The 27,310-nt window shown below is 34.1% G+C and overlaps 1 protein-coding gene and 1 long non-coding RNA gene across 2 annotated transcripts in view; one reads left to right on the forward strand and one right to left on the reverse strand.

Moving 5' to 3' along the window:
* The window catches only part of LOC110598054 (uncharacterized), a 98,599-nt gene extending 97,623 nt beyond the window's left edge, over nucleotides 1-976 (reverse strand). The window contains exon 1 of the long non-coding RNA XR_013424203.1: nucleotides 724-976. This is a non-coding gene — a long non-coding RNA (uncharacterized LOC110598054). The remainder of the gene's footprint in view (nucleotides 1-723) is intronic.
* On the forward strand, nucleotides 886-27,310 carry Wdr75 (WD repeat domain 75). Its single transcript, XM_005324385.4, has 21 exons — nucleotides 886-1,148; nucleotides 3,066-3,195; nucleotides 5,415-5,480; nucleotides 6,343-6,433; nucleotides 9,150-9,274; nucleotides 10,666-10,736; nucleotides 11,942-12,061; nucleotides 12,536-12,624; nucleotides 14,838-14,996; nucleotides 15,861-15,920; nucleotides 16,011-16,126; nucleotides 17,510-17,685; nucleotides 18,777-18,934; nucleotides 19,405-19,585; nucleotides 20,388-20,482; nucleotides 21,235-21,330; nucleotides 21,962-22,131; nucleotides 22,675-22,734; nucleotides 25,538-25,684; nucleotides 26,039-26,130; nucleotides 26,537-27,310. Exons 1-21 carry the CDS (start codon nucleotides 1,063-1,065, stop codon nucleotides 26,739-26,741), a joined length of 2,493 nt encoding a protein of 830 aa, XP_005324442.2. The 5' UTR covers nucleotides 886-1,062; the 3' UTR covers nucleotides 26,742-27,310.

The raw sequence follows: 27,310 nt of genomic DNA on the forward strand, positions 1-27,310 counted from the left end.
AGCAGACTCCTCACTGGTAACCGGTGGTATCAAAGATATGTCTTTACCTTTGTGGATGTTATTTGTTTTCCACGATGAATAAACGTATGTGTATACTGGTGACCACAAGGAGTGAACCCTATAACTCTTCTAAGTCAAGCCAGCATTGGCTCTTTTTTCTTAGGAGTGGCTAGAACTAGCACAGATGGAAATATTAAGATGAACGACTAAATAAAGATAGGCAATCCCTAATATACAGGGACCACGAAAACAACACACAAAACCTCACAAAGAGGTCTGGTATTCTCAGAGTTAGGGCTTCCTAAGTCACATGAATGGTCCACTAATGGTGGAAGTTAAAACCAGGGCAACTCACAGAACAAGCCTAGCAAATCAAAGAGCAAGGGCCAGGAATTGCCAGGGTTGGGGAGCAATGCCCTACAGACCAGAGCAGCTACTTTGAACATGGCTAGAATACACTATAATTCCGGGCTAGGAACCAAATTTCCGAAGAAAAAAGCAAGGCCCTGTGAGCTGTGGAGATTCTGCCGGAAAGTTACCGGATACTCACAGAAATAAAGATTACTAACAGAAGCAAAAATCTAAGCAAGTAGAGAGAAACATATCCACCCAAGAACCCCGCTGAGCGACCAAAGAACCTGGTGGTGCGGGGTTCTTGCGTCATCTAGCAGCGCCGGAACCACAGTTACCGGAGAGGAGTTCTGTGGGAGGAGTGAAGCTCACGTGTTATGTAGTGGGCCACCTTCCGCTTCTGAGAGAATTTACGAGAGTCGGATTGGTAAAGCTGGAGAGAAGTCTCTATGTACTAAGTAACTGTGTAGCGATGGCTCACGTAAAGTCACTGTCTCCGTGTTTTGCTTTTACTTTTTTTGCGCAAGTGTCTCTGTTTGACGTTGCCCAAACAAAAGATGGCTACACAGACGCTGGATGCTACCACAGAGTCTTGGGCCTAGAGAAGCCCGGGAGTGTGTGCTGTGGGCTGGGAAACACCCGCCGGGTCCAGCTCTGTGAAGGAAGTTCGGGGTGGGGCTAGCTGTCTGCAGTTCCTGCGGCTGCGCGAAGATGGTGGAGGAGGAGAGCATCCGCGTGGTTCACTGTGGTGGTAGTGAGCTGAACTTTAGAAGAGCGGTGTTCTCTGCGGATTCTAAGTATGGGGACTGCGCGTCGTTGGCAGGGCTGAGGGCCGTGAGCCCTCTGGGGTTTGGAGAAAGAACTGTCAGGCGCTGCCGGACTCCCCAGCTGGCGGACCTGGGCTCTTCGCAGGGGGCGCGTTTGCCAGCGACCCTAGAGCACAGGAGAGGTTGCCAGCGCCTGTAAGGAGAGGGACCTTGAGATTCTCTGAGTGCCTTTTGGTGCTGCAGGCGGGGGTGCGCCTCCCCTCCCTGGACCCTTTACCTGCAGTTGGATTGATGGGCCCAGAAGTGGGTCCACGTGTCTAGTATCAGCTGGTAGATGGGGCGGCTGGAAAATGGTCCAGATATTGCAGTGTGTGCAACAGCCCTTGCAGTAACCCAAAGAGTATCCTCACTCTTTGGTACGGAATAGTGTTTGGGAATTGCTAAGCCTTTGAAGATTCTGCTTTCTTGGGACCGGAGTTGTGGCTCAGTGGTGAAGTGCTTGCTTGTCTAGAGCATGCATTAGCCACTGAGTTCGATCCCCAGCACTACATAAAAATAAAAAATAAAAAAGAGAGAGAGAAGAAGAAGAAGGTATTGTGTCCATACACAACTAAAAACTACATTTAAAAAAAAAAAGATTCTGCTTTCTCCTCGCCCCACACACAACACACCCCTACAAGAGATATGTGCCAGTCTTTTTTGGAGCTTTGCATTAAAACTATATTGACTCTTTAGGAGTAAAAAACATTGATTCCCTTGGAAGTTCATTGTAGCTGGAAGCAAACTCTAGGTTTGATACTCAATTCTTATATTGTGAGACTTTTTCAAGTTTTTTACTCTGCTTCTCTTTTCTCATCTGTAAACTAGGGGTAATTTTTAGTAATCTGACTCTGTTGGGATTCTTGAAAAGAATTTTGCTTTGATACATATGAAATCTCTACAAAATTGCCTGGCATTTATTGGCTTAGTGCGTGTCAGTTGTCATTGTTGCTACATTGTTTTATCTATAAGTGACATATTGTATTAAGAATAGGTTTTCAAATCAGGTAAGGATGGAGATGGATACTTAGTAAAAATCTTTTCTGCCTTGGAGCCTTGAGATAGTATCTTGTGAATACAAGTCTGTATTCCCACTACCCCTGCAATATTCTCCTTGTAGGTATAAGACAAATAGTTGTTGAATGCATGCACCAAGAAAGTAGCTTAGACACACATATCAAACCCTTTGTCTTTACAAGAACCAGGGGCTTTGTTGACATTTCTCTTACCAGTCAGAAGAAGAAATTGAAGTTTCAAGAAGTTGTCACAGGTTCTGCCTCCTCAGAACCATATGCATATATCCAGTTTCTTCCTTCTACATCTTATTCGTTTTATTCAATGAATATTTCTGTGCTTTATTCTATGGTAATATCTATTATAAAAATAGTCAAAAACTTACCCCAGCTTATCCTTTCAGTAATTTAATTGCCTCTGCTATGAAAGCCACAAATCCAGAAACAAAAACTGACATAAAATGACTTTGCTATATAAGAAAGGCCTAGACCTCACCAACTACAGGAGAGTTTTGACTCAGCATTTGAAGAATTTAAGAACATAGGAACATACTGCTGTTAGCAGAATCATAAAGAGTGATAGCTGATATACACTGAATAACAGTGTCTGAATTCATTTCATGAACAGGCAACTTAGTTAAGCTGTTTTTGCAGAATGCTTCTATATAGCCTCCATCTGTGAATAGGCAAAAAAAAAAAGTGACATTAGCTTCATTAATCTATTTGAGTCAATGAATGACTCAATCTTAGACTTAAGTAGCATACAAGTTTGAATACACAATTCTTAAACAACTTCGAAAGAAACCTCTATTGCATGTTATTATTTTTGATAGAAGACTGTACTTCCTATAGAGGAGATAGTATAACTTATTTTTCTTTTTATTTTTTTTTCCAGGTATATCTTCTGTGTCTCTGGGGATTTTGTTAAAGTCTATAGCACTGCTACAGAAGAGTGTGTGCACATACTGCACGGGCACAGAAATCTAGTGACTGGAATCCAGCTTAACCCCAACAATCCTCTGCAGGTGCCATTTTGTAATTGAATATCTTAACATTGGTCTGTTGACAGAAATTTTTGAGTTAAATTTGACTGGGAAACTTTCCAAGTTATGAACAAGGAAATATCTGTTGATTTTCTGTTTTAAGGTATCTTTCTGTTGTTTTTTGTTATGAAAGTAAGATCTCAGCTAAAACTCCATTGCCCATAGCATATTCTGTGAACTATTTGATCCACAGGATGCTTAAATAGATGTTAACTTGAGATGAATGTTCTTAGCTGTATACGTTTCTAAAATTCTAGAATTTATACACAGGTAAATGGATTTCTTGATTGTGGACCTTCATGGGTCCTCTTATAACATTAGCAATGTGAATATCCAAAGGTATTTTCTGTTTTTAAATTTTAGCAAAGCTACTGATAATTTATCTCAACAATATTTTACTCTTGCTATAGTTATTAACAGGTACCATTTTTCTGGATTAGTCACCTACCTTTTTTTCTGGATTAATCACAGCCAAGTTGGAAGTTATTGCTTGATTTTAAAATGAATTTGCATTGCCATTCACTTCATTATCACAAAAGAAGTAGGATGTAAGGTAACACTGGTCTTTTCTTTCCAAAACTAAATGAGCTACTCTTAAAAATGAAAGTTAAGTACAACTTTTTTGCAGGGTCCAGGTACACTTTTTATCCTGTTCTCTGAAGGTTTGACAAAAATTTATTTTCATGTGTGTCACTTGAAGTGTTTTTGTTTTTGTTGTTGATGTTGTTGGACACATGCCTTTATTTTACTTATTTTTATGTGGTGCTGAGGATCGAACTCGGCGCCTTGCACATGCTAGATGAGCACTCTACCACTGAGCCACAACCCCAGCCCTCACTTGAAGTTTTTAATGGCAAAAGATATTCTCTGGTTAAAATTGAAATTTGTGAAGTATGCATTACTAAGCTTTATAGGCAAACAAAAAATGCATACACATTAGATAAAAGTTCTGTTTCAGGTGACTGAGAGTTAATAAAATTAGAGGAGGGCAGTTTTATCAGTAGGGTTGGTTGAAGTTAAAGGACAGAGATTGTATAAGCTTAGGAGTCACCGTATTTATTTTGACAATATATGTTTGACTTGTTTATTTCACTAATCTATGATTCTGATAGATAATAACTGTGATATACATTTTCTACTTAATATGATAATTTTACTTAAATAGATAATATTGTCTTACCCTAGCATTTTTTTCTATTCTCTGAATTTATGTCTCTATTTGCAGAAATCCTAAAATTGCCACTTTCCATAAGAAAATTTAAGATTATTTATAAACCAAGTATATTTGCATAGCAATAAAAATAATCTGAATAACCTTAGTAAAACTGAGTTCACTGAGATAAAAATAAACCCATGTATTACTGAGACCTTATGGTGCCACTGAAGTATGGTCCTAAATCATTGGTTATGAGTTTTACCACAAGATGAGTACAGAAATTGAGTGCCCATACATTTCATAACATGTTAACAATGCTACAGCATTCAAGTGCATAATAATTTCTGTTTAATTCTCATTAAATAATGAGAATATTGGTCCTTAATGGAAATGTTATCTTTTTTTAAACAGGATATTATCCACTCATTTGAGAAGCAATCCTTGAATGCTCATGTAAGCTGAAAGCAGTACAGCTGATAAAAAGGGACTGAGCTCTGGGGAAAACAGAAAAAAACTCTTATACTTTTCATAATTCAGTATCTTACCATGTCCCTCTTTAAAGCAGGTTTTTTCCCCTCAGTTTTAGTTAAAACTTGAAAATGATAGATTTGCTTTCTCCCGAGGTTTGTGACAAGATTGTCTATTTTGCAAAAGCAATATAAGTTGAGTATCCTTTACCTGAAATGCTTGGGACCAGAAGTATTTTAGAATTTGGAATTTTTTGGATTTGGGAATATTTGCATAAATTTCACTGGTTGTAAAAATCCCAATACCCAAAATCCAAAATGCTCCAGTCTGAAACTTTTTAAACATCATGTTAGTGCTCACAAGTTTTGGATTTCAGGTTTTAGATTATGTTAGTGCTCACAAGTTTTGGATTTCAGGTTTTAGATTAGGGATATTCAACCTGTATAAACTTTGCCATCTTTAAGGTTAACAGTCAATTAATGATCAGAAAATGCTTTCTGTATCAGCTTTTAATTATTAATTTGATATCTTAATGGGATTCCATTTTAATCTGTTTTATACTGTTTTTACCTTTTAGCTATATTCTTGTTCCTTTGATGGTACAATTAAACTGTGGGACTATCTAGATGGCATTTTGATAAAGGTAAGTGGATTGAGCTTCAGTTTTCCTTATGTAAAAAAAGTATGGCAATATAAACAGACATTGTTTTTTTCTAGAAGGTCTAATCTTTAGAGAAACTTTCTGAACAAGTCTTGAAATTTATATACCATTTAAAATATATAATCTTGACTATATAAAAATCTTATAAATTTCTAAGATAAAAAGACAAAAACACTGGGAGAAAGCATTTCTCAAAAATATCACACACATATACACAAATGTTCCCAGGCCAATAAGGAAAAACTAATAACGCAATAGAAAAAAAAAATGGGCATAAGAGACCAATATATAAAATCACAAAAGAATTACAAATAGTTAATAAACATGAAGAGATGCTTCACATCATTAATAATTGGAACATAAATTAAAACAAACATATGGTATTTTTCCCTATCACTGTAGACAAATTATACATGGAAAAAATTCTATTGATAGGTGAAATGTAGAGAAACGATTATTTTTTTTTAACATGATCAATGAGAGTAAACCTGAAAATACATTTTTTTCAGCAACCTCCCAATACAAATTTATCATTAAAGTAATGTTTTTTATACACAATACTTATAATATTGTTTATGGTGGAAAAAAATAAATATAATCTTGATGTTATTTAAAGCACATAATAGAATACTATATGACCACTTAAGACTCAAGTAGATTTGTATGTACAAAACTTAAAAAATTATTCAACAAATATGTGTTGATTATTCTCTATAGATCAGGTATTCTTGTGTTAGGAACAATAAAGCAGCAAGCAAAATAGGTAAAAATCCCTGCTCTATGGAACTTGAAATTCTGCTGGAGGAAATAGACAGTAAACAATTCAATGCTTTTTATCTTTCAGACTTTCATTGTTGGACATAAACTTCATGCCCTCTTTACTCTAGCCCATGCTGAAGATTCCGTCTTTGTTATAACAAATAAAGAAAAACCAGGTATAGTGTAATGAACTTTTTTAAAAATAGGACATTGAGTGGCTCTTTACATGTTACAGTTCTTCAGAATTTAACATTTTGGTTTTAATCTGAAGCTGACCATCTTTTGGAGATGAAATTTAAATTACCTTTGTCGTCATTGCATTCATTTGAGGAGGCTACCAGTCCTGAAATATTCAATGAGGAAATGATTATTTTATACCTGGTTGTAATAATATACTTCAGAACTCAAATTTGTAAACTATTTTGAAAGGCAGGCTAGACTTTGTCTTCTTAGAACTTAAACCCATCATGCTTAACCATCATTATTTTATCTGTTATGAGTGCCTACTTGTTGGTCTTGAATCATTGTAGGAAATAGTATAAAAAATAGGCTGATAATAAGAGCCAGTGGTGTACTGAGTTATTATTGTGTTTTTTACTATCAATGGAGCAATATTCCATTGAAACTTCCATATATCAAGTGTTTTAGGAATTCCTGAAATATTGTCAGTGGTTGCAAATAATTATCCATCATAGAATTTGAATCAATAGAACATTGACATGAATGATACATCCAAGGAAAATTTCTAATCTCAGAATTCAACAATACATCCTGTGGTGGACTCCAAAAAAAGTCATATTTGGAGGTACAAAACAGCTTTTAAGATGACTATTAGGCTAGACTTGTTCAAGATTTATTAGCTAAGTGAATCCTTTCTGCCCATGCTTTTGTTTGGGTTTTTTTTTTGTTTTTTCTGAAACATTCATAAATTCTCATATATCACAGGCTTTTAAGAAACCCAAATAGTCAAAACTACAAAAGCTGAATCTATTTTTCTAGTTAAAAATTCCTTAGTGCCAAATCTGGTAATGAATTTATCAAGAATGTGGCACGAAGCTGGGCGCAGTGACTCACGACTATAATCCCAGAGGCTTGAGGGGCTGATGCTGGAGGATCGTAAGTTCTAAGCCAGGCACCTCAGCAAAAGCAAGGCACTTACCAATTCAGTGAATCCCTGTTTCTAAATAAAATACAAAATAGGGCTGGGGATTGGCTTAGTGGTTGAGTACCCCTGAGTTCAATCCCTGGTACCCAAAAGAAAAAAAAAGAATGTGGCATGAAAGAATAAGAAGCATTAAGTTTAATGTTTTCATGGGACTGATAAACTACTTCTAATGGACATTCAAAAAATGTTCTGAAAATAGCAACATTCTTAAAAGATTATGTCACCTTCCCTCCAGATAACTGCTTCAAAGATTCCACTCTTGTGATATTTATATGGATTTGTAACATCAGTCCACATTCAGATTCCTGATCTTTCTCACTGGTAGTTGATGCACTAGATCTGGGGTATAGTCTAGGAATCTGCATTTTTAGTATCTTTGAACAGATGTTATTCTACTCATCACCAAGATTTGATAATCACCTTCTATACTCACCTGGATATTCCTCTATTGAAAAGTAGTTGCCAATAGCTATAGTAAACTTGTTATCCAAGTTCTACCTGTAAGACCAATGATTCTTAACTTTGACTGCACATCAAAAGCTCCCAAGGAACTAAATATTAAGATTCTCTGCAATGGGACCTAATTATTTGCTTAAAAATTCCTCAGTTGGACCTCATGTACAAGACCAATAAAAAGCTACTGATCTTGGTCATTAGCCTTTGGAAGTTTGTGGCAATGTCAAATACCGTAAGCTAATCTGAATTCCATTTATAATAGGATAGAGTGTTACTTTTCAGTATTTGCACATTACGGGAACCCAGCATATGAAAATCTGGATATATATTACATAAATCTATCAAACAAACATAAATACATAAATGTCATCTGAGTTCCATAGCCCTAAACCAGAGTCTCTGATAGAAAATTATATAAGTTATATGGCAGTATTCCTCTCTGGTTTAAAAACAAATTAATCTTTTATTTGTATTTTATTTTTTATGGTTTCATTTCTTGACTTGGATATAATATAGTCTTTCAGCAGCTAATTGAACATCTACCATTCTGCTTGCACTGAACAAAGCAGACAGTGAGTTCCAGCAGTAAGCTGGCTATATCAATTATATGGTACAATTAGATGTTCTAGAGAAAAATAAGCATGTATGGGGAAAAGTCAATGTTGGAGGAAAACACATTTAAATAAGTGTTTAGGTAAGGTCCCCAGAGGAAGAAGAGTAAGCGGTGTGTAGCTATTTTGAAGAATCATATTCTAGAGCATTAATAATGTGTTTGCAGAATAGCAGAAAGGCTAAATTGGGATGAACCAAGGGAGAATAGATTATATACTGCCTTGAAGACCCCTGAAGAGTATGTCAATATTACAGGAAAGGCGATTTATCCTATGAATGTTGCGATAAACCCAGAGCATTTCTGAAAGTTCTCACAGATGGCTCTTTGCTTTTGGCTGCTCATTTTATCATTACAGTATTCATATTTCATCTCCATTTTAAACTCAGTACTTTGAAATGTAGAATGCACCAATATAAGACATAATTGCTTTCAATTTCTACATGTATGGGCCATATATGTATATAACTTGTGGAATTAGACTTGATTTTAAAACTTGTATGTTTAAACAAAAAGTCCAACTTTAAGTACATTTTGTTCAAGATAGCTCATGATTATAATCTTTACATTCTAGAGTGCTGAGTTATAGTTTCATATGAATGAATGATCATGTTCACTCTCTTTAGAGGTGCTTTATAATAATATAGTTTCCTTTGGCTAGATGTATTTCAGCTGGTTTCAGTGAAACTGCCAAAATCATCAAGCCAAGAAATAGAAGCCAAGGAGCTGTCTTTTGTTTTGGATTACATAAACCAGTCACCGAAGTGCATTGCCTTTGGAAATGAGGTAAGTTGGTTTTGCTGGTTTTTTGATTTATACATAAAATTTCTTTTTCCTGCAGTCTTCATATTTTATATTATGATACTATTTTATTGCCTCAAATGCTTTTATTTTGGTATTAACTTAGAAATCTGTTTCATTGCTTTAATGTGTATTTTTGGTATAGTTTTTTAGGACATTCCTTATTTTGTTTATTCTCTCCTATGGGCCTTCTAAAGTCTCTCGTTTTCCCAAAAAATAACAATGTTTGCTGTTTGTCCTATATTTTTCCCTGTCCCACTATAGGATAGAGTGTTACTCTTCAGTAAGTCGCTCAAATTTTTATTTCATTTTAAATTGTGTGGCTTTAAAAAAATATGACTTCTCTATTTATAGTAAATGTTCCCACTATAGAAAACTTGGGTACTACAGAAAAATATAGTGAGGAAAGAAAATCTATAATCTCCCTAGTGATAATATTTAAGATATGTAGTTCATTTAATTAGCAGAGCCCTGTTAGTAATTACTTCATTATTTTGATATCAAATATCACCAAGAGACCATAGACATCACTGTAGTGGCATGTTTCTTTAGCCTTAAGTTTTGTAGCATTATTTTGTTATTCTTCTGGATAAATTTTCCAGAACAGAGAAAATTGTTTTTTACAGTATTAAGTCATCATTCTTCAGTATTATTAGTCATTTTGTTAAAATTAAAACCATAGCAACATACCACTTTACATCCACTAGAACTGCTAATGTTAGAAAGATGGAGCAAAACTACCTACCTCTATCCAGTTATTCCCCTCTTAGGTAAAAAAATGAAAACATGATCATAAAATAATGTGTATAGAAATTATTATTATTCATAATAGCTCCAAAATGTAAATAATCCAAATATGCATCAACTAGCAAACAAATTATGATTAGTGGAATATTATTTACCAATAAAAAGAAAATAGTGATATATAGTATGTGGATGAACCTGAAAAAGATGAGATAGTTCCAGTAAAAGAGTTCAAACGAAAACAGAAAAAGCAATGGTGATAGAAATTAGTTGTTGCTGGTGGGGTGGGGACATTAGGAATGACTGAAGAAGATGGAGGGAACATTCCTGAGGTGAAGGAAATGCTAAAGATCTTGATTATGATGATGGATATATGGACATACCTATACCTATATGTTAAACATTGTATATTGCTATACGTGGTGCATTATGCCTTAATGGGGGAAAAAAAAAACCTTAAAGCATTACACTTTTAAATTAGAGATTCTACTTTTAGGATTGTATACTTAAGTTCTTCTTGTTTCAGAACTAAAATTTTCTTTTCTATAGCGAAAGTATAATGTATCGTTTTATTTTAATATACCCTTAAAAGAATGTTGACTATTTTCTGAATGTTATCTTTGAATCTACAGGGAGAATATGTCGCTGCAGTACGAGACTTTTATTTATCTGTTTATTTTTTCAAAAAGAAAACAACATCAAGGTAAGAATTTCTTTTTGTTAGTATTGTCTTATTTAATGAAAAGTTTGTTATGATATGAGTTTTATTAGCTGTGATCCAAAGCGGCTTCTAGTTCTACATTTCAAGAGTGTGAGACCACAAGGTATAGAAGTTTTTTAACTCATCATGGATAGTGTTGGGGTATATTAATTATAAAAACCTAGGGAGCTTTTGCCAGCCCAAATTCCCAATGCACTACAGCTAAATTCTGGTCTGATTATTTGCTTTCAAAATTGGATGTAGATTGAAATAACTCCACCAGGTGATTCTCATTGCTGTTTTATGGCTGTAGGTATGAATATAATTTTTAAGATACCTAGGTTTATAAATTTAGTCCATTTAAACTCCTATGTACATTAGATCAATAAGTATTTAAAAGAGATATAGTATACCTAATGGAGTTGTAGGGATAAATGAGTAAGATAACATGTTTAGGGAGACTGGTGCTAAGCACTGAGTAGTCAGTCTCTCTTTAGCTCTGTCCTATCTTCCCATTTACTCTGCTAAGATTAACATTTGTTAATTCATTGCAAAATAATAAGAATCCTGATCTCCTCAGAGCCAGAAGATAAGCAAATATCTGGCTTAAGAGAGGGAAATGGCCTATGTATGACAAGTAGATTTATTCTTTTGAATTTGTCCTTTTGACACATTGGCCAATTGTCTCAGACCATACTGTGCACTAAACTTAGGTTCCTTGAGAAATTTGAATAAGCTATGCCTTGGCCAAAAAAGACACTGATTGGCTTTTCTTACTTAAATGTCAGTAGCTTCCATAGGCATGTTATTGATAGGATAGTAGTCAACATGGAGTTTATATCATGTGTTAATAGATGTTTACAAAACAATGCTTTATTCTTGATCAAAAGTTCTTTTTCTTTATATCTCACATTTAGAATGAAACGGACATCATTACCCTAGGTACATGTATGATCACACGAATGATGTGACCCCACTTCATGTACAACCAGCGAAGTGAAAAATTGGCTGTATTGTGTACAATGAATTGACGAGTATTCTGTTATGTATAATGATTAGAACAAGTAAATAAAAAATTTTGTTTTAAAATCCCACATTGATTGAATTCTTAGAACTTCACAATTTAGGTTAGAACTGACTTTTACTTATCTACATCACTACTTTCCAGAGACTTTAATAATGATGGGAAGATTTTTTCCCCCCACTAGGTTTACTCTGTCATCATCAAGAAATAAAAAACATTCTAAGAACAACTTTACATGTGTAGCCTGCCACCCAAAGGAGGACTGCATCGCATCTGGTCACATGGATGGCAAAATTCGCCTTTGGTCAGTGAACACATAAAAAGCATGATGGTCACTTTTAAACTGTTTTATATTAATCCTGCAGAACAGGGCTGTCACAGGGTCCAGAAAAAAGGGCCATACTGAAAAACTACTACGTGTTATAGAGAGGCTTGCTGATACCCTCCATTTCTTTTATTATTGTGCTTTTCATTTCATACTTAATTACTTTATGATTTCTAACTTTGGGCTTGTGAAGAAAATGAAAAATTCTATTTCCTACAATCATCTTATTGAAGAGAACTTTTCTGTCAGCTTTTACCTAAAAGAAAGAGTGACAATACCTAATATCTAGTAGGGTACCCATAGATAACATTGCTTATAGAAATGATTCTAGTTTTAAATAAAAATGAACTTTTTACACATTTAGACCTGAAAGCGTGATATTATGATTGATTACATTTGGCATGCCATTATTTATAACTTTGATTAAATTAAGAATCTTGTTTTCTCTAATAGGAGAAATTTTGATGATGACAAGAAATACACGTACACTTGCTTACATTGGCACCATGATATGGTTATGGATTTGGCTTTTTCAGTGACAGGTAAGTACCAATTTAATAATTAAAATGAGCCTTTAAAGTATGTGTTTGTGTAGTGTTTTACTTTACTGCCTTTATAGTTCAAAGAGTTTTAAAATTGCATAGGCCAAATGAATGATAAACAATTGTCTATGATCCCTTTGTTTGGGGCTTTGTTTCAAAGCCCTTCAGAGTTCCAAAGTATACCTTTGTGATATAGTCTGTTACTGACATAAAGAATCTACTTTTTTAAGTTATGTTACTTTTTTTTTCTTTATTGTATGTCTACATAGCTAAGTGCTTGCTATCCATAACTTAGCTACAGTTTATCAGGCACAAAAAAATGATGCTAGCATTTACATCCATTATGTAATTTAGTTTTTGATCCTGTAAAATATATATCATTAATTCTCCCTTTATAGATGAAGGAAATGGGGTTTGGAGTTGGTAACTTCCCAAGGTCACTTGGGAAGTAGGATTTGACCTGGGTCTGATTGAAAAACTCATGTTTTTAACTGACATATTGCATCATTCAGTCTTTACTATTTTAAATTAATTCAGATCTTTGTTCCATTAAGTAGTATGAGAGTATGAGTATAGTGAGTGAAAATACCTCCTTGAAATTCTGTCTTCAACAGAAATATGAAAAAGTACATTTTGCATTTGGTTGTTTTTACACCTGTTTGGTGAAAGTTATATATGACAGGATTCTAGAAAGTATAGTGTACTTGAAAAACAAGAAGGCACAAATGTTATTTTTCTTTCTGTGGGTCTCCCTGGAGACTGACAGGACAAGTGTTAGATGGTACCTTGGGCTTAGGATCCTTAGAGGTTTACTTGGTTTTTACTCACTGAAAATCAGAGGCAATTTAAGTCTCCTTAAAACTTTGGATTTGGGAAACAATGAGCAGAGTGTGTAGGCCACATCCCACCTAACACAGTAGCACACCAGGAGTACTGAGGAAAATTGAGATTAGAAGAGAATGAAGAAGAATTAACCCTACAAATAAAAATGTACTCCTTTCCATACACCTCCCCAAAGTACTAATGAGTATATGATGCACAAGTGTGCATATGTGCACATGTCCCAAGCATTGTCTTTATTCCCTCCTAACGCGGGTTTATTTCTTTTGCCCTTCCTCCTCAGTTTCTTTCTTTCTTGTAGCATCTGCCTGAATTCAGGGTAAGAACCAATTATGTGCATATATTAGTAACTTCATGTGACTGATATCCTACCATGATAATTTCTTTTGGAAGTCATTGACATTTAAGTAATGAAAAGACAGTCCTTTTAGTGGCAATTTTAGCATGAACACAGCTTATTCAAATTCCTCATTGAACCTAAATTTTTTATTTGTTATCAAACCCAGTAAATTATAGCCTTTTCAATATACTGATTATATTTCATTAGGGTATGTACCCAGAGGTAGTATTGGTGAGTCATATGACAATTCTGTTTTTTGATTTTTTGAGGAACTCCATACTCTTTTTCCATAATGCCTATATTTAAAAGTTTATATTCCCACCAATCAACGGTGTATAAAAGTTCCCTTTTCTCTACAACCTCACCAGCATTTGTTTTCTTTTGTTTTTTTGATAATAGCCATTCTAACTAGAGTGAAGTACTATCTCATTGTGGTTTTGATTTGCATTTTCCTGATAAATAGTGATGTTGAGTGTTTTTTCACATACCTGTTGGCCATTTATATATCTTTTTCAGAAATGTTTATTCAGGTCTTTTGCCCATTTTCAATCATATTATTTGTTTGCTGTTGAATTGTTTGAATTTCTTATATATTCTAGGTATTAACTAACCCTCATGTTGAGTTTGCCCAGATATTTCTTTGAGGGAAGTTTCTATGCTGTGATTATTTCCTCCTTTGCACAATAGGGTACATACAGATAGAAATAACATAGTATGTGTTTCAAAGATTTTTAATGTTTCACTAAAAGAAAAGATTGAAGATTTGAGTTGATAGATATGCTGATTTGATCATTATACTATGTACACACATATTGATCACATTGTAGTCCATAATTTGTACAAGTATTGAATCAATTTAAAATGAGACTTTAAAAGTAATGATAAAAATTAAATAAATCATTAGAAAATGATGATACCTGTATTTCTAAAGAGTTTTATTTCTCTACTAGATAGGAAAACTAAAATATTAATTATATTTTTCTGTTTTTCCCCCAAAATACTATTGTTTTAATTTCTTTGGATGAATGCAAAGGCACCAGCCTGCTGAGCGGTGGACGTGAGTGTGTGCTTGTTGAATGGCGCGATGCAGCAGAGAAGAACAAAGAGTTTCTCCCTCGTCTAGGATCTACTATAGAACATATCTCTGTCTCACCTGCAGGAGATTTGTTCTGTACTTCTCACTCTGATAACAGTAAGCTTAAATTTATTGTGAGGAAATACAATTTGTATAATGTCATAAATCAGCTAGATTCTGTAGGAAGGGAAAATAGAGACCTTAAATTAATTAGAGTAATGTGATAGTTAATGAGCATTTTTTTCTTTTATTCCTCTTTTCCCCACCCCTCTCTATCCCCAGGTGCCACCAGAAGCCAACATGTTCAGAATCATTTTTATGAAATGGAGGATTAAGCATATTTGGTTATTGCTATGCCACTTATGTTTTCAAAATCTTAAAGTTGATTGATATGAGGAAGTAAAGGAAGGGTTGCAAGTGGGCATAGGTGCTTTCATAAATACAGTAACATTTTCAAAAGAATATTGTGCAGTTCTCTTTTATACAGCCATTAGTTAGTATTGTTGTCCTGTGGATTTTAGTAGAAAGAGACAATCTCAGTATTCTTCCAAAACTTTGTTCATCCTGTTACTACTCAGCCTAGATCAGGACCTCTTTGTAAGATTGATAGCCCATTGCTTCCTTTCCCTTTGAAATATTATGTAATTCTGAGCAATCCATTAGTGGAATGATTTACTTGAAAGACACCCTAACTATGTTTTATATATATTCTTGAAAATTATAGTTTCTAAATTAATACTTTATATGTTGATAGGTGCAGTTTGTAGAACTTAGACTCTAACAAAAGCCCCCATCCACACCCCAGATTTTTTAGCTAAATTACAAAATATTTTTCTGATTTTCTACTAACATTGAGTTAATTGAACTCATTGAGCTATTTTGTATTCTGGCATATTACAAAATGTTATAAATTCACATGACTTCTTACCTCAAAGTTCCCAACCTATTTATGTTTAAATGATTTTTTTCTTTTATCTACAGAGATAATAGTCATTCACCGAAACCTTGATGCATCTGCAGTAATTCAAGGCCTGGTAAAAGGTACTGCAGCATCCCATGGATTTGGAATTGCATATATTTAAGAATGCATGTTTCTCTGACTTCAACTATTGTTTGTCACTTCTTTTACAGATAGGAGTATCTTTACTGGTTTGATGATTGACCCAAGAACTAAAGCTTTAGTTTTGAATGGAAAACCTGGTCACCTGCAGTTTTATTCTCTCCAGAGTGATAAGCAATTATACAATGTAAGATTTTGATCTGTTAACTGGTAGTAAAACTAATGAAAGTTCTTTACCACCAGGGTCAAGTCATTTATTTGTAGCTTCATGCTCCTGTGCATATGTTTACTTGAACAGAGTATTGTCTGTGGTTACTTAGTTCAGTTGTTTAAAACAGGGTTTAATAAGGCCACATTTGCAGGTTACATGGAAGCCAGTTGGCACTCTTACACACGCTCTCTTTTTCTATTTTTTTTGTTGTTGTTGTTTCAGAATGCACTGCAGTTAGCTGTCCCACACACCTGTGCCTTTGAGTCACAAAGATAAGGAAATGAGAACATGTGGACTGACAGTACAAATCTGTATCTGCTTTATGGTGAAACAATGTCATTCACATATTGAAGATAATTTTCAGTGTAGACTAAAGAGGAACACTTTTTATAATCCCAATCAACATAATCCCATCATTTCATTAGATTTCTGTCACTTTGTTTCTTTCTCTCCAGGTCCTTTAAACCCCTCAAAAAAGGAAGCCTGTTAATAACCTCACATCTAGTACAATGCCTGGAAATAGTGGACACTTAGTACACTTAATACAGGTTGAACATCCTTAACCTGAAAAGCTGAAATCCACCCTGCTCCAAAATCTGAAGCTTTTTGAATGCTGACATGACACCACAATTGGAAAATTCCATACCTGACCTCTGATAGGTTGTATCACAATGCATGTGACTAAAAATATTGTATAAAAGTACCTTCAGAATGTGTATAAAATAAGATCTATATGAAATATAAATAAATTTCATGTTTAGACTTGGGTCCCATCCCCAAGATATATCATTATGCATATTCAGAGATTCCAAAGTCCAAAATAAATTTAAGGTTCAAAACACTACTGGTCCCAAGCAATTTAGATAAAGAATGTTCAACCTATAGTAGCCACTTTATTTACTTAGTATATAGGCATGGAAATAGGATTTTTTTAAAATTGTAAATAAATGCTGGCCTACTTAAGCTGTTATTATTTATCTTTCGTAAAGATTATGTTATTTCTGTTCTTTTATTTCTAATGATATAAAATTTAGCCTAGAATTTTATGTAAAGCGATGTGTTCTTAGACAAAAGCACTACTATAGGTTAAAGGTTCTGTTAAATCATATAATGGGTTTTAGTCATCACTAATTTATTAAGGTCATTGAAGAAAATCACTACCAAATTGGTACTGTACAGTATGTTCCCCTTTTTAATGGCAATTTTACTGTCCATGGTAACATTTGGTTCATTGTTTCCATGATTTACAAATCTATTAACTTTAGATTGTGGAATTTATCTTAGATGTAGTTAATTATGCCTTGCATTCTTTAACATTTATGTATTAATAAACATTTTGGATTTTTTTAAACCCTTCAGTTAGATATTATACAGCAAGAATATATCAATGATGATGGTCTGATCCAAATTGAACTAATAAAGGCTGCATTTGGCTGCTATGGTAACTGGCTTGCAACAGTGGAACAACGGCAAGAAAAGGAAACTGAGCTTGAATTGCAAATGAAACTGTGGATGTATAATAAAAAAACACAAGGGTAATATTACCTATAGAGCTACCTATTCATTCAGAATATAAAATATTTGAGTTCTTACTTTGTGGTTGTAATTATCAGACCTCAAGATGTTTCATTTTGATAAGATTTACATTTAGAGATTCCAGGGAGATGTTATTCTTCTAATAATCCCTTAATTAAACTTTCTGTTCTGAGAAAGCATTGATGTCTGCCTAGTCATAATGTCATTCATTGTATAAATGAAGAAACATGAAAAAAATGACAGCCCTGAGGACATAATACCAAGTTCCAGACAAATCCAGAATTAAAATCCAAAAGTTCGCCTGCTCTTCCTTAACATCATTCCACCTTCCATGGGAAAAGAGAGTGTAGGTGGAGCTGTAGGGTAGCATGTGTGCTATGGTTAGATAAGAAGCCCACTGTCTTTAACAACCAATTATCAGCTCCTTGCTGTTTGCCAAAAATTGGGTTTATTGCTTTTATACCTGTTGTCTTGTTAATTTTTAAAAGAACATTATAGATGGGCCTGTTGTCCACATTTACAGGTGAAGAAATAAGTCCAAAACTAAGTGATTGTTTCTAGTCATTCCTCTTGTAACTGTGCTTTTTTAAAAAGTCATGACAGTATGTCTCCTTGATGTTTTTTTAGAATACACAATCCTATCATATATTTCATTTAAGTTATTGCCCTCTTAAGCTGGAGACAACTTCAAGAGGTAGTTTGGGTGACTAAAAATAGTAAATAATGACGAAGGCAGTTTGAATGTTTTCTTGTTACAAGTGGGGTCTTTCACACAATTTTTTAACCTTTTTTTAAAAGTAAATAGACATCTAGTTTTTATGCAATTTTTCTACAGTTTGTGCAGTAGACTTTGGACTATGATTGAGGAACCCCCTATTTTACAATCAAAAGTCACACAAGGACACTGGTGTTTGTTTGATCTCTATGTCCTGAATAAGAGCACTCAATTCTAATTCAACGTGGTAACCTACCAATTACATTTTTAAAGATGCTATTGTAAAATGTACAATATGTAAGACATTCTCAGACTCATGACAGTATATCATATTGTTCTGATGAGAGAATAAATTTGTGGGTTTTTTCCCTTCAGGTTTGTTCTTAACACAAAGATTAGCATGCCACATGATGACCACATCACAGCTCTCTGCTTCTGTAATGCAGAAAAATCTGAAATCCCCACCTTGGTTACAGCTAGCAAAGATGGTTACTTCAAAGTGTGGATATTAACAGATGATTCTGATATATACAGTAAGTCAACTAAATAGTGTATTCAAAAAGTATACAATTTTTTAAGAATTGGTACTTTTGCCTCATAACATAACCATTTCAGAAGAATGTTTTTCTATTTTTTCAAATAAAAATTATGTAAAATTGCTTAATTTTTAGTAGATTTAAAGAGATTTTTACATAAGTTTTTCTAAAAATCTATACTTTTTAAGTGTTGTTTTTAATTAATAGTGTGCTGTTTAGTTGTGAGAGTTATAGTACAAAGGGCTTTTGCTATTAGTCCTTTCTCTGCTCCACTAGAGGGAGTTCAAAGTCTCTAGAATGGGGCATACATTTCAAATTAATCAATATTTTGCAGCAATTATAACTGAAAGAAGTTGTGAGGAACAGACTTGTTTGTTTTGTCTTTGTTTCTTAATCCTTAATGTCCTTTAATGTCCCTATATAGCATTGATGCCATTGTTGAACATTATGGTTTCTGTTTTCCAAAGAGAAAGCTGTTGGCTGGACCTGTGACTTTGTTGGTAGCTACCACAAGTATCAAGCAACCAACTGTTGTTTTTCTGAAGATGGCTCTTTACTAGCAGTTAGTTTTGAGGAAATAGTTACCATATGGGACTCAGAAACATGGGAACTTAAATGTACGTTTTGCCAACGAGCTGGGAAGATAAGGTAGGTAAATCATTGGGAAGTATGAAGTACTTTTTTAAAAAATTTATTTAAGCAAATCTTTAAACCTTAGTTACTTTAAACTTTAGACTTTCTGTATAGGTGGCCTATAGGTTAGAGGGGCAAACAGCTAACTAAAATGTTGGAAAGTTAAAAATTCTGACTATGAGTATGAGCTAAATACCAACAATTCTGAAATCAGGATTAATATTTAATTCCTGGCATGCAGATTGTTTTCTTTGTACCAAACATTTCCATTGATGTGCTGTGTAATAATAGAAGCTACATTTAAAGCCTCAGTGGATTTAAACCATGCTCACTTCTGTGTATTCCCATAAAAATGTTATATACTCATTGTTTTCTGAAAAGAATAGAAGAAAATAACAGTGTCATTCAATTCTGCCTTCCTTCAACCTGAGGGCAGAATTGCAAATAGCTAATAAAATTGTTTCTAACCCAACATGTCTGATTCTGAATTTACTTTGTAAAACTTTTCTTCAGAATTCAAATTACAAGTTTCCCTCTTGGTAAAGAGCATAAAATAGAGTTTCTGTTAAGTGACTTTGTGTATTTTATATACATTTTCTTTGTTGGGTTGGTTGTTGTGCTATGCGCATTTTAGAGAAATGATCATCAAACCTCTTATCCTAAAGCAAACCTTTTATACTCCCTAGCCTCTTTTTCTTCAGTATTACTATAGTATAGGCATCTTCTTAAACATCTACATTGCATTAAACCAGTACAGTGCTTGAAATCCTGCAGTCTTTTGTAACTAAATGTTAACTTCCTTATGGTTTTAACTTAGGCACCTTTGCTTTGGAAAATTCACATGTTCAAAGTATCTTCTTGGTGGGACTGAAGATGGCATTCTTTGCTGTTGGAATCTGCTCAGTTGTACATGTAAGATATTTTTTACTCTAAAGTGACTTGGAAAAACATGTAGAGAAAGTTGTCGTTAAACTTTGACATTTTAAAAATGAGGAATCACATCTTTCTGTTTCTACCTAGACATTATAGAATTTTTTGCATGACACATAGTACCAAATTTGGAGTGGTAGGCTTGTAATAGATTACTTACAAACCACCTAATTATCAGTAAATTAGCTTCCATTATCTTCAAGGTATGAGACTTTTGTTGTCTTCTACATTCTTTATCCCCTTAATGTTTTCAGGAATATTTCTACTAATTTAAATACATATTAATTTGTAGTATCCCTGACAGCATAAAATTTTAATGTAGTCTGGCAAAATCCTAACAACTATGAAATGTGAATTCACTGGTATTTACTTGTTTGAGAGTATGGAAGATATGGTAGTTGCTTCGTAATCAATGTGTGTGATAGTCTCTGTGGTAACTCTGGGTAACATTTTACCACATTTAGCAGCAGCAAAAGCACTAGACATAAGAATCAATGAAAGAATAACTTTTTTTAGTATATGGAAGAAATGATGAAGTTCTATTTCATTTTTCTGCTTCCTGTTCCTCACTTCAATGCACCCCTTCCCAGATAATTTCAATGTGTCTCCATTGACAGAAGCATAAAATACTTCTCCCTAGTAGAATTGATTTTCCTGATAGAGATTAAGGTACGTGCTTCAAATAAATTTGGTAAATCTGTTCTTAGAAGTGAATCACTTTTTTTCCCCCTCAGTGGAATGGAGTACAAAATTAAATATTAGAGTTATGGAACCTGATCCTTATTCAGAGAATTTTGCTGCAGTCTCTCAGTCTTCAGAGGGTTCAGACTGTAAGTACAAACTATGCTTTGATAATTATAGGAAATACAGTACCTAAATTTTCTTTTTAGTGTCTTGAATATTATTTGAAATAGACTTGCCTTCAAATCAGACATTCATTTGAAGCCATTTTGCCTGAGACCCAACCCCTCCTTTCTTCCAACACCAAATATAAATTCAGACTTAGTTGTAGGAGAGCTCCATTACATCCCTTGTTTTTCCACAGCCAATTCGCACTCAGTTTTCAAAAATCCAACAGAGGCCTCACTCCTTTGGTGCATTTCCAACTCTCCTAACAAGTTTTAACTGTCCTCTATGTTTTTGAAACCATTTCTACATATGTCTTTTTTGTACTTCAGACAGAATAGTTGAATAAAATTTTTGTATCTATCCTCTGCAGTAGTCCCAGTTTTCTGGAACAGGGGTACCTTTTTTCTCTTTTTCTGGTTCATAGTCCTTATTACCAACCTACTTGGTACATAGTAGGCATTTGGTAGATATTTGTTGAATCAAAATCTAAGACAATCCTGAGCTGGACCATTTACTCAGTGGGGTGAGTCCCAGAATTACTGGGGTCTGAAGTTAGAGCTTTCTTTTGCAGGCAAAATGTCATTGTCTATTTTTTTTTTCTTTTTCCTCTAGTGTTTGTATTTAAACCTAGTGAGCCAAGGCCATTGTATATTCAAAAAAATATCTCCAGAGAGGAAGTCCAGTGGGGAGTGTTTGTTCCAAGAGATGTCCCTGAGTTGTTCAGCTCAGAAGCTCACCAGTGGCTGAACAGATCCCAGTTTTACTTTCTAACAAAGTCACAGGTAAATGACCGCCCTCCCCACCCCAAAAAAGTGAACACTTTGTACCTATAATTTTAGAGAGTAATTGTCAGCCCATAATTGTTGATGTGAATTTATTTCTAGATGGAATTGTTTCATTAAAGGATTATTTCCCCAAAAGAAATAACCTGTTAATGTTTAGTACCACTTTACCCACATACCCCTGAACTTTGAGGCTCCTTAAATATTTTCTCCATTAACTCTGTCTCACACACACATACACACACACACACACACACACACACACACACACACACACACAAGAAAACCAGCAGAAGACAACAAAAATACTTTAAATTGTTTTTATTAGCATGGTTCATTTTTCTTTGTTGCCAGTTCTTAAATCTCTCCTACAAGAACACAATCTTATAACTCTCACAAGGTTATTAAATAAATTTAAATCTTCTCTGTGGGTAGATGTATAATCTTGAAAGACTAGCCTCATTTTTTAACACTCAGTATCACCTTATTTAGATTTGCACTCTACAAATTAATTTCGTATCATTCATTGATCTCTCTTTGCAGAGCTTATTGACATTCAGTACAAAGTCTCCAGAAGAAAAACTCACACCAACAAGCAAACAGGTATGTTTTAGCCATTCAAGGTGCGGACTGCATTGCCTGCCTACAAAGCTAGTTATCTTTTAGAACTCAGTCTGAGAAAAAATGTTTTAAATGAAACTTTAAAACATACATTTGTGAATTGATGTTGGTTTGATTTAAAATGTCAGTAAGATATGATTGTGATTTAAAAAGTCAAATATGATTGGCCCTCTATATCCATGGGCTACATATCTATGGATTCCACCAATTCTTCATCAAAAATATTCATGAAAAAAATGCCAAAATGTATGGGAAAATGTATATAGGTTATATTTAAATATTATGCCATTTTATATGGGGAACTTGAGCATTCTTGGATTCAGAGGGTTCTGGAACAAATTACCCATGGATACTGAGGGACAACTATAATACTACAAACTTCTTACCAAAAAAACTTCTCTATACCACTGTCTTTTTCCACTAAGATAATCACCTCCAACTCTTTTAGATGAAATTTTCATTTAACTTTATATCTCTAAAAAGCATGTTTGTGTCGCTAATTCTAGATTTTGCAGATTTAGTGTTATTAACTCTGATCTATTAAAGCTACTGAACCTGAAACCTTAAGCTTTTTCGAATCATTCCCTGAATATACACAAAACACATTTCCCCTATCTGCCCCCTAATTTTTATCTAATTCAACCCCAGACTCTCTCCAAGTTATTTATATCTTCTTTTAATATTTTCAGACCCACTAGATATTCTTTGAAATCATAAAGAAGTATCTGCAAAATTCTTCTGACTTTCTTCAATCTGGACTGATTGCTGTATAGATCTGCTACCCAGTAGTCGCCTTAGTATACACATTGAGCATCATTCTAGGGATGAATTTTAGCTCTACTTTATCAGCTCCCACGGTTTTCCTCTTTCTTTGGTCACTCTCTTGCTGCTTTATTATTTCCTATTTGATTGGTTGGTTGAGTAGAGAGATGTTAAAAATCTCTTTCAGCACTTTGAAGGCATTATTTCATTATTTTATAGCTTCTGGTGTTACTACAAGTCTAATACCATTATTATTCTTTGATCCTTTATCCTTGGCTTGTTTGTTTTCATAGAAATTTCACTGAATTTATTTAAGAACTTTGTTGATCATCTCCCATATGCCAGAAACTATTCTAGACCCCTGGGGTACATTAGTGAACATAAACACCTATAAACACCCCCAAGTTTAGAGACTTGTCTATAGTCTACAGGAACATAAAGAACTAAACAACAAGCATTAAGTAACTAAAATATATAATACTTTAGAAGATAATAAGAATTGTAGTAGAATGAAGAATATGTAAGAGGGTAAGTAAGGGGTAGTTTGCAATAAATAGGGAAATCAATGGGGCTGGGATTGTGGCTCAGAGGTAGAGCACTCACCTAGCATGGGTGGGGCCCAGGTTCGATCCTCAGCACCACATTAAAAATAAAGGTATTGTGTTGTGTCCATCTACACCTAAAAAATAAATATTAAAAAAAATTTTTAAATAGGAAAATCAAGGTAGTTTTTTTTTAATTTGTATATTTGTTCTAATTAGGTATATGTAACAGAATGCATTTCGATTCATTGTAGATCTTATTGAAAAGACTTTGCTTTACCTCTGAATGAAATGTAGAACCGCTTAGGGTTTTGAATATAAACCTAAGTAGGAATTAATTATTCCCCACTTACCACCACTCATTTTTCTATTCTTTTTATGGGACTTCTATTATTTAATGCTGAGTCTTCTAGAATAGTGCTATTATTTTATTTTATTTTTGCCTTCTTTGTTTCCATTTTCTGGGCAATTTCTTCATCTTTTATCATCAAATCTTTTTATTCTTCTTGCATGGTCTGTTTCATCAGATTTTTGATTCAATTATTTGGATAGCTATCTTTTATTTTACAGGTTTTCTTCAGTCTGTTCATTTTTTACTGTCTGCTCTTATTTTTAAATGTGGGCACAAGCATCTGTTTGAAAATTCTCTGCCAATGTGGAACTGTCTTCTGGCTGAGCTATTTTGTTGAGAAAATCTGAGTCATTATTTTTTAGTTTTCTTCTCTTATACTTGTCAAATTATACAAATAAAATTCTTCTTATGATCTTGTCTAAAGAATTTAAACCTGTTTGCTAGTGTTCTGAGAACTCCCCTGTATGGAGGAAAACTGCCTCCAGCTATGACAAGGATACCACCTGCCCCTGCCCCCCCCTCCCCCGCCCCTCCCCCTGCAGTCTAAGGACATAACTTTTATTCTCTTCTCCAAGGAATATACTTTTTTTGGGCTTCTGCTGGGGCTTCAAAGGAGATATGGGAATCTAAGGACTTCTGCATAAACATTTTACCAACCCCTCTTGTTTATTTAGCCCTACTTTCATTACTACTTATAGATTCTGTTGTACCAATTCTTTGACTCTGTACTATGAATTGGGATGTTTCTTCACTTTCCCATAGCCATCTTAAAATTCTGCTTTCTCAGCTCTATTAATTTATTGTCCTTCAACCCGCTTCATTCTTCCAACATGTTACTATCCAGGACTCTTCCCCCATTCTCTGTCTTTGAGTTTCTACCCTTTGAAACCCTTATATTGTCCTTTTTGTAGGATTAGGCAAAGAAACAGTGATAAATGCCTATTTGGTTCATACATCAGTGTGTCCATTGTTAGCTTTTCCTAGTGGGGTACTAGGCCTGTTGCTTTACCTATGAGACATACTAAATAATTTCTAAAGTTCCTTCCATCCCAGACATTTTATGATTCTACAGTCAACAGAATTCCCCCTTTTTATGCAGGTAACTTCCCTTTTTCTTACATCCTTACAGCTATTAACAGAAGAAAGTCTTCCTACAACCCCATTTTATTTCATATTGGGAAAGCACAGGCAACAACAGGATGAAAAATTAAATGAAACACTGGAGAATGAATTGGTACAACTTCCCTTAACCGAGAACATACCTGCAGTTAATGAGGTAAGAAATTAGTTGAGTAAACCATGTGAAATCGATAAAATGTGTTAAAGCACATTAAATTGGCATTTACAAATCACTTTTGAATAATCCCCTTTATGCTATATAGTTAATACACTAAATAATGTAACCCTAGGAGTTTGGATTATTTTGGCCTGCACCTGGGGTGAAGGAGATGAGGTTTGCTTTAAATATTAGAAAGTGAAAATGATTTTTTCTTTGGTTTGGCTTTTCTGTGGGAAGAGAGATTTTGTTTTTGACTCTTAGCAAAGGGTACTAAGGACTGTAAAGGAACAAACTGTGCCAAAGGATGATATTCTTAAATGAAACACTGTTTTTCTGTTTTTTTTATTCCAGCTTCTTCACACTCCAGCTCATGTACTACCATCTGCTTCTTTCCTGTGTTCCATGTTTATAAATTCATTATTATTATCTAAAGAGACCAAAAGGTAAAGTCATTCTTAAAACGTTTGTTATTCTCTATTCTGTTTTGGGAAACAGAATATTATTCCTTATTATAATATTCTTCCACTGTATTTTCTTTTTATTTTAACTTTAAAAATATAGATAAGAACATAGGATTATTAAGTCAAGTAAAATAAATTGAAAATAATTCAAAAAAAGATGTTCTATTTAAGTACCTAAGGATTCAATATATAATTTTAAATCATACATTTTATAAGTTCACCTATTCTTTTTCCAGTAACCCATAATTTTTAAAGTGCACTCAGTAGCATGATTTTTCATTCCCTGTGTCTGTATGATTATATTTCTATGTAGGTGTCTTAAATAAGCAAGGTGTTATTACTTAGAAGTTTTTAATGGTGTTTACATCTTATTCTGTTACTACACAAGTGCTGAAGAAATTCCTGATGATGTTGATATGGAAGAAGAAAAAGAAAGTGATGATTCAGATGAAGAAAATGATTTTACAGAAAAGGCCCAGGTTACAAGTGACCCAGGTTTGGAAGAAGACATTATACATCAGTTGTCAAAATCTGAAGAGAAAGAACTGAGGAAATTAAGGAAAGTGGACTACAGCTGGATAGCTGCTCTTTAGGCCTGGGGGTGGGGGGTGGGGAGTGTTTTGTATTTTTTAATGTTGTCTCCTTAAAATAAAATATTAAATATTTACAGGCTTTGCATTTTTAAAAAACTGGTAATATGAACCTTTAATTTGCATCATGCTTTACAGTTGCTAGGTATATTCCATCACATCATATTCATAACATTTATATTTAAAAAGTAAACATAAAAACAGTAAGGTATTCAAATTATAAAAGTACATCTCAATGAATATTTACCAAATTGCTGCAAATGGCTTTTTGGCATATGCTATAGACGAAATGTTTGTGATCCTCCAAAATTCATGTTAGAATGGAATCTACACTCTGCTGGTGTTAGCCTTTGGGGGTTAATTAGTTCATGAGGATGGAGCTTCATGGATAGGGTTAGGGTTCTTATAAAACAATCTAGAATGCTCTCTTGCACCCTGTACTATGTGGGGATACAACAAGAAGACAACCATCTAACAACAGGAAAGCAGGCCCTCACCAGACAGCAAATCTGGCGCCCTTTTATCATTCTTTCTAGCCCCCAGAACTATGAAATAAATTTGTTTATAAGCCA

The sequence above is a fragment of the Ictidomys tridecemlineatus genome, chromosome 7 (assembly GCF_052094955.1).
Source record: "Ictidomys tridecemlineatus isolate mIctTri1 chromosome 7, mIctTri1.hap1, whole genome shotgun sequence".
In the NCBI taxonomy this organism is placed as follows: domain Eukaryota; kingdom Metazoa; phylum Chordata; class Mammalia; order Rodentia; family Sciuridae; genus Ictidomys; species Ictidomys tridecemlineatus.